The sequence below is a fragment of the Strigops habroptila genome, chromosome 13 (assembly GCF_004027225.2).
Source record: "Strigops habroptila isolate Jane chromosome 13, bStrHab1.2.pri, whole genome shotgun sequence".
NCBI lineage: Eukaryota > Metazoa > Chordata > Aves > Psittaciformes > Psittacidae > Strigops > Strigops habroptila.
Window position 1 is genome coordinate 13,598,530 of NC_044289.2, and position 16,351 is coordinate 13,614,880.

The 16,351-nt window shown below is 43.8% G+C and overlaps 2 protein-coding genes across 5 annotated transcripts in view; one reads left to right on the forward strand and one right to left on the reverse strand.

The window, feature by feature from the left end:
• The window catches only part of DIDO1 (death inducer-obliterator 1), a 52,518-nt gene extending 49,833 nt beyond the window's left edge, over positions 1 to 2,685 (reverse strand). For 2 of the 4 annotated variants that reach the window (XM_030502535.1, XM_030502533.1), the window contains exon 1: positions 1,811 to 2,681. The gene's annotated coding sequence lies outside the window, so the exon portion shown is untranslated. Of the gene's footprint in view, positions 1 to 1,810 lie in introns of all 4 variants that reach the window. The other 2 variants (XM_030502534.1, XM_030502536.1) reach the window with 2 other exon arrangements.
• A 5,938-nt stretch (positions 2,686 to 8,623) lies between these two features.
• On the forward strand, positions 8,624 to 16,351 carry GID8 (GID complex subunit 8 homolog). Its single transcript, XM_030502538.1, has 5 exons — positions 8,624 to 8,718; positions 9,894 to 10,023; positions 11,145 to 11,341; positions 11,973 to 12,170; positions 12,484 to 16,351. Exons 2-5 carry the CDS (start codon positions 9,906 to 9,908, stop codon positions 12,655 to 12,657), a joined length of 687 nt encoding a protein of 228 aa, XP_030358398.1. The 5' UTR covers positions 8,624 to 8,718; positions 9,894 to 9,905; the 3' UTR covers positions 12,658 to 16,351.

A 16,351-nucleotide genomic window follows, 5' to 3' on the forward strand; every position in this document is an offset into this window, starting at 1 on the left:
TATACGACACTAACCAGAGAAAGTGCACCAGAGAATAATACTAGTTTAGATAGACATTACCACAACCACCTAATCTTACTCTTACTGAGTACAGTCCCTTCTTCCATCAGTTAAATGTAATAAACTCTTAGCCTAACCCCTATAATCCTTGCCCTTCCTCTCCCCACTTGATATTTCTAGCTGAAGTTTCAGGCTGTACAGAATTAAAATCCCACAGTTGTAAGTTACAACTCTGAGGACAATTACTATTTTAGATGGGAAACAAATAACCTCCTGCCAGAAAATCTTAGTGGTGAAGCAGGATTAAGTAGAACAAACACCGCCTTTTGATGAGTCCACGAGACACTGAAAAATTCCTCTTTACTATTGTGGACTCAGACAATTCTATTAACATTGCTTTGGGGAGTTTCAGGGTTGGATGGTTGGGTTTTTTCCAACTCAAAAGACGCATAATGTGTGAATTACATGTATTATTTGATATTTGAGCAGTTTTGAGATTTATATCTTGTTGTGTATGTGCATTTGCAGCAGAGCAAAAACTTCATTTGCACACCAACAGCAATCAGCTAAAAGATACACCTTAAGAAAACCAAACACCACAGAAACTTTGTAAAAAAAACCCGTATTTAAATGCTGGTCTTGAAATCAACAATTACTTGATTTGCAAATCACTGGAGTCATGTGGTCTCCAAGTAGGCTGAAGGTTAACATGAGCCTTTATTCTCCCACCAAAACGCATTAAAACTCGTTTTGGAGCAATGTTTCTGCAGCCATTAAGGGAAAAATAAATTGAAGGCCCAACTGAAGAGCTATTTTGAGTGTAAGTCTATATTTATTCCTATAGAAAGTTCCAAATGACAAAGAACAGTAACAAGCAGCTGGCACACATAAAAGTGGAGCATAACCCAAAATATCTATTACAATTAACACAGTATGTGCTACACTTGTACATTAACTACACATTATCATTTGTCATTGACCAGCAATTAAACTGCTTGAACAACTTCTATATTTTGTTTGTAGAAGTAGCAACGAGACAGTTGAAGCTAAACCAATTCCAATTGCCACTTACAAGAAAACTGGGTAAAAGAGAAAGACAAAAAAAAGCAAATTCTCATCAAATAAAGGAAAATATAGTCGAGTAGCAGCTGCCAAAGAATTTACTTAAACAAGGCTGTGCTGATTCAGTATTCAAAAGAGCTATTTCTGCAAAAATCTTAAATAGATCGAGGGGGAATGACCAGGAAAAGCAGGAATACCATATATATCCTTTGAGTTAAATAAAAGGAATCAGCGTTTTTTTTGTCTCCCTGAAGTTCCTAGAAGGAAATCATGAAAGCCCATGCAAGCAAAACCAGCACATTACACCGTTTTGCATTACTGAACGTACAAAGAGCAGGGAGAGTGTAACACACATGCGTTTCGTAACACGTTAAAAAGATGGTAAGGTTCTTTCCAAGTCAAAAATGACAAGATAAAACGGTAAGATTTTCTTAACCCACTACTAAAATATAGCTATCGCTTGGAGGTATAACACTGAAAACTACTTAATTGTATGAAGCAACATCTGGTCAGCATCAAAGAATGGCTTTTGCAAGCCAAATGAGCAGCTCCACACTACCAGCACCTCCAAGAGACAGTGCTTCAGTACATCAGAGCAAGGGATGAGGAACAGTTATTGACACGGAATTTAGTGAGTATTTAAAGCCAGCCAACAATCCCTACTGTCTAAAAATCCAACCCCTCCTCTTTTCCCCTACAAGGAAGTCACCAGAGCACGATAAAGTTCCACTTTCCTTGTTTAACTCACCAATAAAGAGATCACCTCCACCGCCTACAGATAATAACCATCGCCTCAGGGCAGGTGAGCTCTAAGCCCACCCTCCGAGGGCCCCCAACTCCAGCACTGAGTTTCGGGGAGGGGGGTTCCCAACGGCGAAGAGCACCGCCCCGGCGGCGGGCGCTACCCCCCGCCCCAACCACCCCTCGTCCGGTACTAGGGCAACGGTGGAACTGAACGGGAAAGGCGGTTAAAGTCGGTCCTGACGTTACGGAGCAGCTTGCCGGTGTCAGCTTGGTTATGGCGTCGATCGCCTCAGAGCACACCCGTCCTCTCTCCTCTCTTTTTTTCCCCCCACAACATGGAGGATCCCGCCTTCCAGCCCGCTCCGCCCGGGGAGGGCGTCCTCTCCGCGCCGGCCCAACCACGTTATGAGCTTACGGGGCGGCGGCTCTCAGCGTCCTCCGGGGCCCCCGCATTGAGTCGCCGACCTCCTCTGGAACCGGGCCAGACCTCCGGCGTGCCCGTGCCCTGCTGCCGCACCGACGATCCCCCTGAAAACAGCCCGCGCCGCCCGCCGCGGGGTCCCTGGGGCCGCCCTGACCCGCACCACCCGCCCGCCTCCATTTTATAGTCCGAGCCCAAAGGCGTCCAGGCCGGAGGAGGCGGCCGCCCCTTTGCCACGACCTCTCCCGCCGCAGCGGCGGGCCCCGTTCCCCTTTCTCCTCCCGTCCCGGTGCGTTCTCCGGCTTCCTGCCGCCCTCCTTCCCTCCCTCACTCACCGCGGGGAGGGGGTGCGGGGATCTCGGCGCCGCGGGTCTCAGCCGAGCCGAGCCGCCATTTCCTCCTCACAGCCGCGCCAGAGCGCTGGGCGGGGGCGCTCCTCCCCCGCTACCATAGAGACCGATATGGCGGCCAACGGCTTGCCTAGAGCGCTTGGTTTTGCGCACGGCTCGCGGAGGACTTCGGTTGGCGGCGGACCCGCGCGCCCCCTGGCGGCTGGGCGGGTAAGGACGCAGCCACGGCCGCGCTTCCCGCCTCCCGCTGGCCGCGCCCGTCCCCCCCCACAAGGGAGGCGGGAAGCGCCGGTTACCTCAGGGCTTCCTCCAGCGCCTGCTCCCGGCTCTCATAGCTAAAACACGGGGTGATCTTACCTCACAGAACCCCAGGTTTTATTCGTGAGCAAACCTGCACATTAACAGCGCTAAACACCGGTTTGCTCGCGGTGACCTCTCCCAGAGGAGCAGCACAGGGTCGTGACAGGATTAACATGGCAGAGGAGCTCCTCTGCTGCTTGCAACCAGCTGGCTCCGTGCTCCCCATCTGTGCGTATTCCGTTGGGGTTTGGTTTATTCCTATTCTACCTGTTTTAAAGAATGAAACAGCAATTGCTGTTTGTTATTTATTCCACCTGTTTTAAAGAATCAAACAGCAATTGCTGCAGGAATGCTCTTCTCTGGGTCCAGGTTATGGAGTGCTGTGGAAGGGAAGTTCGCCGATCAGCTCATCCACCTCATGGAGGTTCCCAGTGAACACCCTTTAAAAGCATTAGGCTACCCAAAAAACTCTGCAGGATCCAAGCTGCTGTATGTATCTACAAAGAGTTAATTCCCATTTACATGCTTTGTTCCTACTGCCATCATTTGTCATATAAACAACCTGCAACTTGCAATCACTGAGGTTTACAGGAGCATCCATGAGGCCACACAGACACCCTGACCTGGACACCTGAAGAGCCTTTCAGGCAGCTGGAAGTGAGAGGTTTGGCTCTGATTGACCCTGATCCTGCAGATTTTTCCTCATGGGTTGATAACATTGATTTCAGCTGGATCCCAGACAGGCACAGTGTTTACTAAAATGGATTAAGGAATGAAAACATGAGGAAACAAACACACACTTAGCATTAATTCTGTAGAATTACAGGATTCTATAAAATAACTTGATTTGCATCTTTTAGAAGTCTACATTCTATACAGGTGACTTCTGGTCATAAAAGCTCAGGATAATGATGGAAAAGATACTATTAGCTCTTTGCCTGATGGCACAGTCAGCCTCTTTCTCCACCCGTAAAACTGGGCAGTATCAATACTTACTTCACACCGGAACACCAAGAGGTAAAAAACCCCAACAGATTCCTGTTCAAAAGTACAAGACACCATGATTAAAGGCAAGCAGACGTTTGATTTTCGTTCTGCAGCTACAGAGCTACAACAAATGAAAAGCACGTGGAGGGGAAATACCTTATGATTTGGTAGAACAAGCTGCACTGTGATTTATGCCCTAGGAAAAGCTAAAACATGTTGTTAATGGACAAATTTAGCATCTAGGGAGTGTTCAAACCCAGGAATTACACACCAAGGGAAAGGGAGCATGCAAGACATGGAATTGCACACCAGTGGTGAACAGGGGATGCCCGTGATAGAGGATGCAGCAGTGAAACAGGTATTAAATTCCTCTTACACACTTTTGGTAAGAGGCTAACACCATCTTAACGTAATACTCATTCACTTTGCACACCCAGTGAATACCATCTAAAGCACATTACACTTTTCAACCCACATCTTTGTGTTAAAGCCCAAGTCAGAGTATTTACCTTTGCTGACTAAACACCTGCTAATGGTACCAGTAGCACGTCAGTTTTTTCCCTTCCCAATCCTTTTCCTGTAAAAGCCTAATTTCCCTTAATTAAGGAAGTTTTTACTTCTGCGTTACTGCTCTGAATCTGCATTGTCCTGGCAACAAGCAGAAGCAACTTTTATTTTGGTTTAGGTCTCCTCTCGTATAACATGATGATAATTTCTAACTGGTTTAAACTGAAAACACTGCTGGGAAATCCTAGCAGAGATTAATGACTATCAGTCACCTTCAAACCAGTTTAATAAGCACCTTGACCACCTCTCCTTAAACACTGCAGGAGCTTATGCTGAGGTATCCGCAAATCTCTCAGCACTAACGTCCCTTAAAACTTCTTTCCACTGCTTCCAAAACCTTTCCCGCTATTAGGCAGTCAGAACACTGAGACCTTCCTCTGCAGCTGACACATCTTTATTTGTTTATCCCTTGGGCTTCCCTATTTAGTTGTTTTAAACTCTACAAATTGGCCTTCCTTACATTTGCAGTGTCTCACACAAGGGTCTTTATGTGTGACCTGTAAGACTACTATTTGTGGGACACCTTCGTGTTGCACAGAGATGGTCTCCTTAAATCTGGGATGTCACTTCTGCTCTCACATCCACCTTTCCCTTCACCAAGATATTAACCTTCTCCAGTGTCTGAAGATGCAAACCCCTTCAATAAAATACTTACTTTACATTCACCCCTTCTCTCAGTTCTTTCTCAGTGAATGTTCTGGTGAGCAAATTTCAGCAGCCAGGTAAAAACTGGAGACAGAGTTAGCCCATGAAAAGAGTAGGGGGGGGAAACAAATGAGCAAGCTTTCTTCCTTCCTCAATCTCTGGCATTTTTTATTGCTTTTTAACAGATAATCAACCATTTTGGGTCAGAAGAGTTTAATTTCTGTTGACTGTGCTTCAGCTTTACCTTTTCTTTGTGGAAAAAGGCCTCTGTCCCTGGAGTTCAGCACATCACTCAAAATAGATACGTCAGACGTCAAAGCAGTGTATCTTCTGGGTCCTTGATTCTCCAAGGCTCCTGATGTTTCATTTGTCATAAAGACATAAGGATGAACACACAGAAATACTTTACTGAGGGTTTATCGTATTCACAGAAATAAAGCAATCCCCTGCCCAACCAGCAGACAGAAACTTGCAGATAGTTTTTACCTTCAATTCTAGGTAAGCTCCACTCACCCCATGTGCCTTTTTTCGCAGGGATTTTTGTGAGAGCTCCAGGAATTACTGATTTTGGATTGGAACTCACTCAACTCCAAATGGCTGTTTGAGATTAGGCTTTATCAAATCCTAATTCATATAAGAATTCTATAAACTGCACTGAATTACAGTTATTATGTTTCTTTTCATCTCAATTTTCTAGTCTTACCCAAGAATCCAACTTTCCATGTAATTTCTGCCCTCATTACTGTAAGATTCTTGTGGCATATTGAAACCATTGGGATAGTTTCTTAAGAACAAAGTAGTTTATTTCCACACATTTTAATCCAACTTCGGAGTCACAGTAGTATCCTGCAAGGTCTTCCCTAAGAAATAAAGTAAAGGTTTGGTTCCAACTTTGGGGAGCATGTGAGGGGGTTTCAACAGAAGTCAGGTGTTAGTGCCAGGAAAAGAGGGAATGATGGAGGAATTGCTGCACAGCTTTGTGTCTTCCTACTCCCTTCTTAATTTTGTAAATCTTAACAAAGAAAAGCCATGCCAGATTGGTATTTCCAAATCCTTAAGTATTCCAGGTTATGAAGCAGAGGGAACAAAAGCATTCCTCTTCATTAAAGACAGCCATGGGTATTATACAGGGGAACAATCAAGCATTTATTCAGTGAGATACAAGTTAAAAAGAGGGAAATACAGAAGGTCACGAGGCAGCTTTCTATCAGGAGTTACTATAAGATGCGTCATTTATTACTCAAGCTACTGCTCCATCCCCCAAACATGCAGAGTTTTCATTACACCCAGAACATCAGTAGAGAAACAAAAGGCCTGGATGAAGATAAAGGAATAAGAGTTGTATAAGTTCCTTTAATACACTTAGGATTTTATCACATTGGGCTAATGCTGCCATCAAAAACAGGTGTCACTACCAGGAGTACTATTTAGTAGTATTTAACCACATAAAAACAATTCACGCATTGGAAAGTCACTGTTTTCAGACTCAGTAAGGAAACGCTACTATAGTAACCTTCAGTGTGTTTGTTGCAACTGAAGTTGTTGTAACGCCTCTTCTCCCAAATGAGAGCTTCGTTTCTAAAAAGGTTTGATGTTAACAGAAAAATCCAAAAACTGGGGACAGCATATTAAAGGAAAAAAGATAGAATGCAGCTGGCCAGGATATTCTGCTCAGGAACACTGCAAACTTCTTTTTGTTAACATTATGGTCAGAAAAAATAGCAACTCCTACAAATACCAGAAAAAAACCCAAGCAACAAACTAAACTATCTTTCATAACAAGCAAACCCACAACTCAGGAGCTGCTTTAAGCCCCTTCTTACTTTTCTTTAGCTCAGGGACAACAAAGGGGTAAAAGGAAACCTCAGGAAAACCAGGTGCCAGCAGCACACAATCAAGCATGAAACCAAAAAGCAGCTCACACATTTTTACCTTACTTATTCATTCTATTATTCTACTTACTAGAAAGCAATTACACCTATTCTTTACCTGTAAACAGCAATTGTGGTTATGAATTATGCTCTGTTGCCTCCTCTCTTGTTAGGGGTATGTCTACCTCTACTGACAAGTCAGGAACCCCTCCTAGAGAGGGACATCTTCCTCCTCTCTCCCTCTTTATGGAAGTCTCCTGAGAAACTCCACCTTTTAGGGAGGAGCTAAGAAGAACCAGACTAAACCAAAGCAAGATTTACAAACCTACTGGTTCAAATATAGAGCCTGAACATTTATGTTTCCCAACGAGTCAAATTAATTGAGATTACTTTTCCGATTAAAGCCTGAGGAAGAGCCCTCTCCAATTAACAGGGACACTTGCCAGCTGTAGCTTGCTTTGTCATAACTAATGGCATCTATTACTAAATATTTTAAGTTCTTTGACCAACATTCTGTGTTTATAAACTTGGAGCTTTGTTTGGGGAGTTAACATAATAAAGTCATTACATTGTGGATTTTCTTGGTTTCAGTGTAAGAATCAATCAAAACGAGTTTGTCGGACTTTGTTTTGGCTGCGCTTTATTGGGCAGTTACAAAAACGAGAGTGAAAAATGAGTGAAAAAGGCAAAGCTGAAGCACAGCCAACAGAAATGAGTCTCTTCTGACTTAAAACGATTATCTGTGTCAGTGAAATTACATCTTTTGGAGCAGTTTCATTTGCAGTATGAAAGTTGTACGTCTTAGCTCACTCTCCACATTAACACAGCAACTGAGGTGTGTTGTTTTCGGCAGAGTGCTTTGAGTCACCAACCCCACTGGGTCTAAACATAATCAGTTTATTAACTCTCCTGTTAATAAGACAAATTCTGACAGAGATCACAAACCACAGCTCTCAACCAGGACAGTTCATATCCATGTATGTGGAAACTGGTGGCACTTCACTAGTTGTGAGCCACAGAGACCCTCCTCCCTTCCCACTATCGCGACAGGGCCAACGCTGTGGGCAGCAGCCCGAGCTCAAACGGCCAAACTTCGCCAGGGAAGGCTCTAGAACAAGTTCTGCTCCTGAGGACGCTGCCGTGCCCGTGTAGGTGCTCACATACGCTGCCTGTGCCCCGAACCAGGGACCGGACCAGCGGAACTGTCAATTTCTGCTTCGGTTGTCACTGCCGGTTGTCGTCCCTCTCCCACCGAGCGGCGTTATTAACGCGTCACGGAAGGATGCGACCCGCAGGGCAGCCGCTGGAGCTCCCGCCTCCGGTGCTCACCACCGCAGGGGGAGGCAGCACAACCCCGGCCCCGCCGCCTGCCCTGCGGCCGCGACAGGTGGTGGGTAAGGAACGAGGCCTAGCCTTCTACCCCGCCCGGCGCAGCGGCCTCCAGTGACCGCGATCCCGCAGGCTGGCGCTGCTGCCCGGCTGCCTGAGCGGCACAGCGGCCGTGCTGCGGCCAGGCCCGCCCCGGCCGCTCCACCAACCTCCGCGGCCCTACAGCGCCACCACCCCTGGGCCGCCTCTATGGTACCCGCTTGCGGGGTGGACCCATACGGACGGGTGTACACTCTATCCCGCGGGACGACTCTATGGTTAGAGCTGCTCGCTGATTGGCCGAGAGGACGGCTCTCGCGAGATCCGCGAGCCAGCGGCCTGGCGGAGGCGGCGGAGGAGGCCCCCGCGTTTGTGCGTCGGAGCCGGCACCGCGGCGCGCTCGGTAAGATGGCGCCGGGCGGCCCGCGCCTGCCCTCGGGGGGAACGGGGGCTGCCGGGGCCCTTTCCGTGGCCCCGGGGTTCCGAGCGCTGCGGGTGGTGGGGAGGCGCTGGGCCTGTACCGAGCGCGGCTGAGCGCTTCGGTGTCCCGGGCCGCGGCTCGGCGGGCCGGTGGCGGGCGGGGGTTGCGGGGCGGCGGAGGAGGGAGGTCGGGGTCCCCCAGCGGTGGGCGTCCCGTGGGTTTCGGGCCGCCACGAACGAGCCCCGTTCCCTCGCCGCGTGGTTGGGAGCGGTGTGAACGCGGAGCCGGGGCCCGATCGGCTCCTCGGCCGGCCCCGGGCCGATCGTGCCTCCGGCCGCCCGGCTCCCCTGGGCGCGGTGGGGGTTCGGCGGTAGTTTAGAGAAGGAGGAACCTGTTGGAAGCGGGTGGTGGTGGGGAAGGCGCGCTGCTGCTCGTGTTTGCCTGGGAGGGGTGGCGGTGCCTGTTGCTGTTGTTGTTGCCGCCTCTCCTCCCCTTTCGCTGCCCCGTGATCGTGACTTGGCGGTAGCAATGATTAAATGCCGGGTTTAGCGAAGCGCTTTGCTTACCAATCGGGAAATAAATGTCGAGAAAAATACCGGGAGATAACATTTTAATGGTAGCATTGACAGGAGCGCTTTTGGGGACAGAGAAGCTAAGTGTAAGCCTTTAGTTGTACATTGGATAAGGTAATGTGTAGTTTTATAGCTGTACAATATACGGAGCTGCCCTGTTGAAGTTTTAGGGAAGACTTTAAAGCAAATACTGTTCACGTAGGCTTTGCTTTAGATGTTTGCTGCATTTTTTTCTGGCTAGCTGTCAAACTCTTTGATTCACTTGTTTCACACTGTCATGTTGCGTGTCTTGTATTAATTCCAACCAAATTTTATTTGGAATAAGTAAAAGAAGATGGTATTTGAATGTTTTATTCTGACGACTGATGAAAGCAGCTTTAGAGGCTGGCTGGTAGATGTGAAGGTGTGCAGGAACAAGGAGAAGGAATATATGAAATTGTGGTTTGAGATAAAAGGATCTCATTTGGATCATTAATGTAAAAGATCTCATAAAAGAAGATACAAAGGTGGTAGTAACACAGTGCTTGCACACATTAAACTTGCTTCCTGAATCCTGTTAAATGAGATGCTTTTCTTTTCTTGTAGTAAGAGTCCAGGATGAGTTATGCAGAAAAACCTGATGAAATCACAAAAGATGAATGGATGGAAAAACTTAATAACTTGCATATCCAGAGAGCAGACATGAACCGCCTTATCATGAACTACCTTGTTACAGGTAACAGTGAGTAGTGATGCTTAGGATAATGCTTAGGAGGCTCTTGAACAAAAGCCACTTACTCTATCAAGACAGTTTTGGCTGGAATATACCACTCCAATTAAGGGCTTTGAGGACTTGGGGGTTGCTGTTGGTTGCTCTTAGCAATGTATGACTGCTCTTGTGTAAACTGACCAAGATTCAGGTTCTGAGCGGTTACCATGTAACAGAAGTAACATTCATTAACCTTAACTCCTCTGCTAAAAGATACACAAAAGAAAGTGTTTTCTGGAATGCTGTAAAGAAACACAACCTGGTTTTGTTCGATGTCCTTTTTTGTGCCTTAAAACAGAGTTCGAGATATGTTGCGCTTGTTAAATAACATTCTGAAAGCTGCACAGAGCTATCAGAAACAAGTTTTAACTGGCTGGGAAGATAAACTCCCAAAAGGGCACTGTTGACAAAATAGCTCGAGACCAGAAATATTAACCCTTACAGCACATTACGTAACTTTATACTTAGAACAATCAAAACTCTTCAGAAATTGTCCCTTGCAATTATGATACATACCATGAGACTAAGCTGTTGCCTGGGCGGAGGCATTTGTGTCCCATCTACACCCTGTTTACACTGGTGTGTAGGTGAAGCCTCTGGGATGAAGGAAGAGCATCTTAGTGGGTGGTGTAAATCATCTCTGTGTGTATGAAAACATGACTTTGCATTGAAAACAGCTGTTAAAACTTTAGAAAAGTACAGTGTTAGTGTAAGAAAGCAATGTTCTGTTGTTAAAACTGCTAGGGCTGTGGAAACAGATTTGGGGGGGTGGAGGGTGAAGCAAAACTGCCCAAATCTTGGGAATCCCATTTTGGAATAAGCACACTGCTCTATTTAAGTATAAAACAAGCTTTCAAGTTAAGAGGTGTGGCACTACGAGTTGCATGCATCTTTAGAGAAGGCACATGAGAATGAATTAAGGATGTCCTGTTTGAGAAATGCTCATTTAAATAGAGAAGAATTCTCAGAAGTTCAGATTTAATCTTTAAACCCCCCAAATGAACAAGCAGTACTCAAGTCTCTTCATTTAAGCTGATATTTAAGTGTTGAAGGAAATATATTTTATAGGTAAAACGTTTCTGTTTCAGAGGGCTTTAAAGAAGCAGCAGAGAAATTTCGAATGGAGTCGGGAATTGAACCCAGTGTTGATTTAGAGACTCTGGATGAAAGAATAAAGATTCGAGAAATGATATTGAAAGGACAGATCCAAGAAGCCATTGCATTAATAAACAGCCTCCATCCAGAATTGCTAGATACAAACAGATACCTTTACTTTCATTTGCAGGTAAGGACGGGTGGCAAACTTTGTCTTTGTTTTAGAGCTTGCTGAGAGACTGGGCAAAGCAGTGCAGACCTTACCAGCGTGTTGGGAGGTTTGTGACTGAACACGGATGCAGTTTCAAGTGTTTTTTCTTGGCATGGTTTTGTAGCGATAGGAAACTTTGTGGCATGGGGCAGGAATCATCATGTACAATTGGTAACATGAAAACTTATAACAGTTTCAATGGTCTGTGACTTACCAACTTGAGTTACTGTTAGGCTGAGTTTTAGTAGCACTGCTTCGCAACAACTGAAACAACAGCGTGTTATCAACATTATTCTCAGACTAAAACCAAAACACAGTCCTGCACCAGCTGCTAAAATGAAAATTAACTCTATTCCAGCTGAAACCAGGGCACTTGAGTAACACTTCTGTTCAAAACATGTTATTCAGAAGGATCAGGTTACCTTTTGGAGTAGATTTTGGAGATAAGTTTGCTTCTTGTCTCGCACATGAAGAAGAATTGACCTCAAACTGTCAAATTATGGGTTAGTGTTTGTCTCCAATTACACACTAATGTCTGACTGTTACAGCCTTGAAATAGTGAAGATTCGTTAATTCCTTTAACTAATATTGCTGTGTTTTCCTTATGTAGCAGCAGCATTTGATTGAGCTGATTCGGCAGCGTGAGACAGAAGCAGCTCTGGAATTTGCTCAGACCCAATTAGCAGAGCAAGGGGAGGAGAGCAGGGAATGCCTGACAGAAATGGAGCGCACGCTGGCTTTGCTTGCCTTTGATAATCCTGAAGAATCACCATTTGGAGACTTGCTTAACATGATGCAGCGACAGAAGGTAGTCCTTTTGCAAAAGGAAATTGGTGTCTTTTGTTCGTGTGTGGTGATAATAATGTCCAAATATTTTTGATATGTTTAGAAAAATAATGTATCTAATGGTTACAAAAGAACAGAAGTATTTCTTCAGCAAGATTTAAAACCCATGAAGTATTCAACTGCTTGGCTCTCTTGTTTTCTGCAGGCTGAGGAGCTTTGTCGTGCCCATGTTCTGAGGGATGAGCACACTAGGTGTGATCTTTGCAATGTCTGTGTGACATTAGCAGCGTTAATCATACGCAGACTATTACTGAACTCCAGTATTTCTTTTCCAGGTATGGAGTGAGGTTAATCAAGCTGTTCTAGACTATGAAAATCGTGAATCAACACCCAAGTTGGCAAAATTACTGAAACTACTACTGTGGGCTCAGAATGAGCTGGACCAGAAGAAAGTGAAATACCCCAAAATGACAGACCTCAGCAAGGGGACGATTGAAGAACCCAAGTAAAACGTGTGCAGATGGACACCAAACAATCCTAGTACTGCACAGTATACATTTATATCAGTCTGTGACTGAAATATTTTTACTACAGTACAGCACTCAATTCAGATTTTTCAATGAACATCGAATTTGAAGGGAGAAAAGTCCCTTTTAAATGCTGCAAAAACTGCATTGAAAGGCGCTGTATCTCTTTGAAAGTCTGACTTAGGCTATGCACTATAATACGTTTTTAAAAACCAAGTAAACAGGACAGGAACAAGAGCATTTTTAAAAGTACAGAACTCAAACTTTCTAATTGGCTACTGATGCCTAGTTTAGTGGCCAGTGAGTTAATACGGAGTTATATTGGCAACTGTTCAGTTCAGTTTAACTGTCTCCTGTTTGAAATGTGTATATAGAACAGTGAATATTTTCTACCTTTAAGTTATAGCCAGATATACATTCCCCTTCAAAAGTAACTGGTCAAGTTTTCATCTATTAACTTTGCAGTAAGGTCAATGTTTTGCTTAGGAAATAGTGTACGAACTTGTAAATCATAATTTAAGGAACTATTTTGGTTTTGTTTTCCTCGTTTCTGACTTTTTTGGTGCTTTATATGGTGAGAGCTATGTTCATAATGGATCAGTGACCCATCTTTTCAGGAGGAGTATTGTTGGAAAGAAGTTTCTTTTTCCTTCATTTTCACAAATGACCAAAAGGGCCCCCAGAGGCATTTGTGGGTTTTTGTTAACAGGGGCCTTTCCCCGCTACATTCAGTTTGCAGCTGTGGACGCTGCAGTGATTCCAGCAGGCTACAAAAGCTTTGAAGGCTGCTGGATGTTTGTAAGCTGAAAGACATCTTGTGTTAGGAAATCCAGTGGAGGGGAGAGGTGCTTGTTGAAGCCTCTGATGCATCATCTTGTGCAGAATCTGCCTTTGTGCTTGCTGAGTAAGAATTGTAGTTTTAGAGCTCCTTGGGCTGGTTTTATGCCTTGAGGTGAGCAGAGCAGGGCTGTCTAAAACCAGAAATTCCCTTTCTTCTTTTTCCAATTCTTCCATACCTTTCTGAAGAGATGCAGTTCATCTTCACTTGTATTTGTTTAATGACTGTCCTCACTCCACTTAGGATTATAGTTTTAATGTTTTACATGTGAAGTCCAGACTTTCAAGTCAACAAATTGTGATCTTCTGGGTATGGGATGCTCTGGTCGACTTAGTTTTGCAGCACTGGAGTATGTCCAGTGGTAGTAAGCACTAATCTTGCCAAATCGATCTCTAGGTTTTTAGGTCTGTGTATCAAGTTATTACAGATTTGCTTAAACAAAGACTGAGCTGATGGGTGAAATAGCTTAACATCATGAAACGCAGGCAGTTGTCACACCAGTCCCATACTGTACATAATCTAGTCTTGTATGGTAGATATTACCCTGTAGAAATGAAACTTAGTTTTCACTTAATTTTACTGGAATACTTAACGCATTAAACTGTATAAAGCTTTGCAGATACACCTGATTTAACGGGATCTAACAAAACCTGTTACTGATTGCATTACTGTGAACACTGTTTACTTGTGGAGTTATTTTTTTGGGGAGGGGGGAAGCCGTTGTTCGTTAAGCAGCTATTAGAGTTGTGGAGCGCCAAGGTTAAGCTAGATGATGGATATAACAAAATTATTTGTTCCCATTTATTCCTGATCGTTCTGTTCTCCACTTTGAGGCCATTTGTGGTATGGAGATCTTCAAGTTTATACAGAAGAAGCTGACAGTAGCCCCCCAGTTACAGCAGCCTTCACCCAGGCTGGTTATTCTAACACCAAACGTTTAACAGTTGTGGGTTTGTTTTGGGTTTTTTTTTCCCCCCTCATTTTTTTAATTTTACTTTATTTTCTTAAGTTTATTTTCTTTTTTCCTTTTTCAAGTCGGTTGATGTCTGAAAACCATGTATAACTTTTAGTTTGTGAGAAACTGTATGGTTCATGTAACTTTGTTTAATAACAAACCGCAGAAACAAAACTGGAATAGCTCTGAATTTCTTCGTATAGAACAGATCAGCATTCCCTCTGTTCTGGCACTGGCGGTGGTGGTAAATGTCATGTAAAGCTTCTCCCGGTTGAAGTGGAAAGTGGAGCATTTTTGTGGCATTTTTCTCCATGAGAAATGCAGTATTAGAGCCCTGGTTGAGAAGTTCACTGTACTTCTAGAACGCTACATTAATTTCTTATAGTATTTGGGCAGAGATTGAGCATAGATTACTTGAATTCTCACTAGCTTGTGCTGTTGGTTTTGGGTTTGTTTTTTTTTTCCCATTATAAAAGAAACCTGTTTTTTAAGGGGTTTACTATCAAATTAGCATAGAACTATTTCCCTTTGTTTTTATGAACATGCCACATTGATAAGCAGCTTTAATCTGTAAAGTTTTTGGTAACTGCAAGAAAATATTCGAAAGCTATGCATTTTAGAGAAAGCATAAAGGTAGTGATATTGGTACTTCTAAGGATCTTTATATTAGTGTATATAAAATAGTTTGCATATACAAATATAATATATAATCTGTTTGAAATATTCTTGAATGGTAGGGGCTGTGAAACATATTATAATTTATGGAAATCTTGTACACAGTAAACAGACGTCTCAGTACGCGAATGAACTTTTGTCATATGCATGAGAAGTGTCTTCTTTGGTGACTACTAATGAATGGGATTTTGCTAACCCATCTTTGTTAGATAACCACTTGAACAAATACTATTAAATGCCACTTGGATCCGTTTGCTTTAGTGTAAAAAAAAAAGAAAGTACCTATTTTGTTCCACTTAATTTAGAACAACGTGAGAATAACTTTTGTAAGAAGATTTGTTCCAGACTCGACGGTGGCAAACAAAGCTGGTAATGAAACATCGCACACTACAGTCATTCCTCCCCCTCCCCAACCTTTCTCTTCTTGAAAGCAAATATGATTTTTCTTTCATTAAGACACAAAGAAGTTGGGTTGTAAAATATCCTGTCTTACATGCCACTGCAGAAAGGCTCTGTGTCAAGTGTGGTTTAGGCTCCAAATCTCTCTGTTTGCAAAACCTATCACCTCCTTAATAACGGTCGTCTTCGCTGTTGCCATGTCTCTTTCTGCCTGTCAAATCTAAGCTAAACTGTGGTTGCTTCTGTTGTACAATGGAGTCATTTGTGAAGGGGGGGATATAATAGGTTTCCATGAAGATTGGTGATAACTCTCTGAGAAATACTTACCAAACGTTAATTTTATATAGCTGAAAACAGAGGCTGCTGCACAGGAGCTATCAGAATGCTAAGTAAAGCATTTCCTCTCAAGACTTTTGAAGAGGCAAACACACTGCTTGAAACCAGGTGAAGTACCTCTCTCTCTGTAAGATGATTTCGTTGAAACACTTTGAGCTCCTTCCACCCACACTAAAAGAAAAATTGAAATGAATGTGGAGAGCACTTATGTAGCATTTAAGATGTGTGAAATTACCTGGAAAGAATTCTGTCTCTTTTCCACTCCTTGTACATATAGGGGAAGCCATTACATTATTCTAGGATGATTTTACTGGTTTTAATTTGTAAACTTTATGCTTTGTATGCTTGAGTATAAGCTTAAAAGCATTACTTCAAAAAAATCCTTGACTAGTAGCTGAGTGTTGCTCGCCTTATTTCAAACCACTTTCTGTCCAAGTTCGTTAAGAAGCTTATTAAATTGAGTTGGAGCGTGA

Excerpts from the sequence above, each read along its gene's own strand:
- GID8 (XM_030502538.1), top strand. The coding sequence starts at position 9,906 with ATGAGTTATGCAGAAAAACCTGATGAAATCACAAAAGATGAATGGATG. Across the intron at positions 10,024-11,144 it reads CATGAACTACCTTGTTACAG|AGGGCTTTAAAGAAGCAGCA; the intron begins GTAACAGTGAGT and ends TTTCTGTTTCAG. Across the intron at positions 11,342-11,972 it reads ACCTTTACTTTCATTTGCAG|CAGCAGCATTTGATTGAGCT; the intron begins GTAAGGACGGGT and ends TTCCTTATGTAG.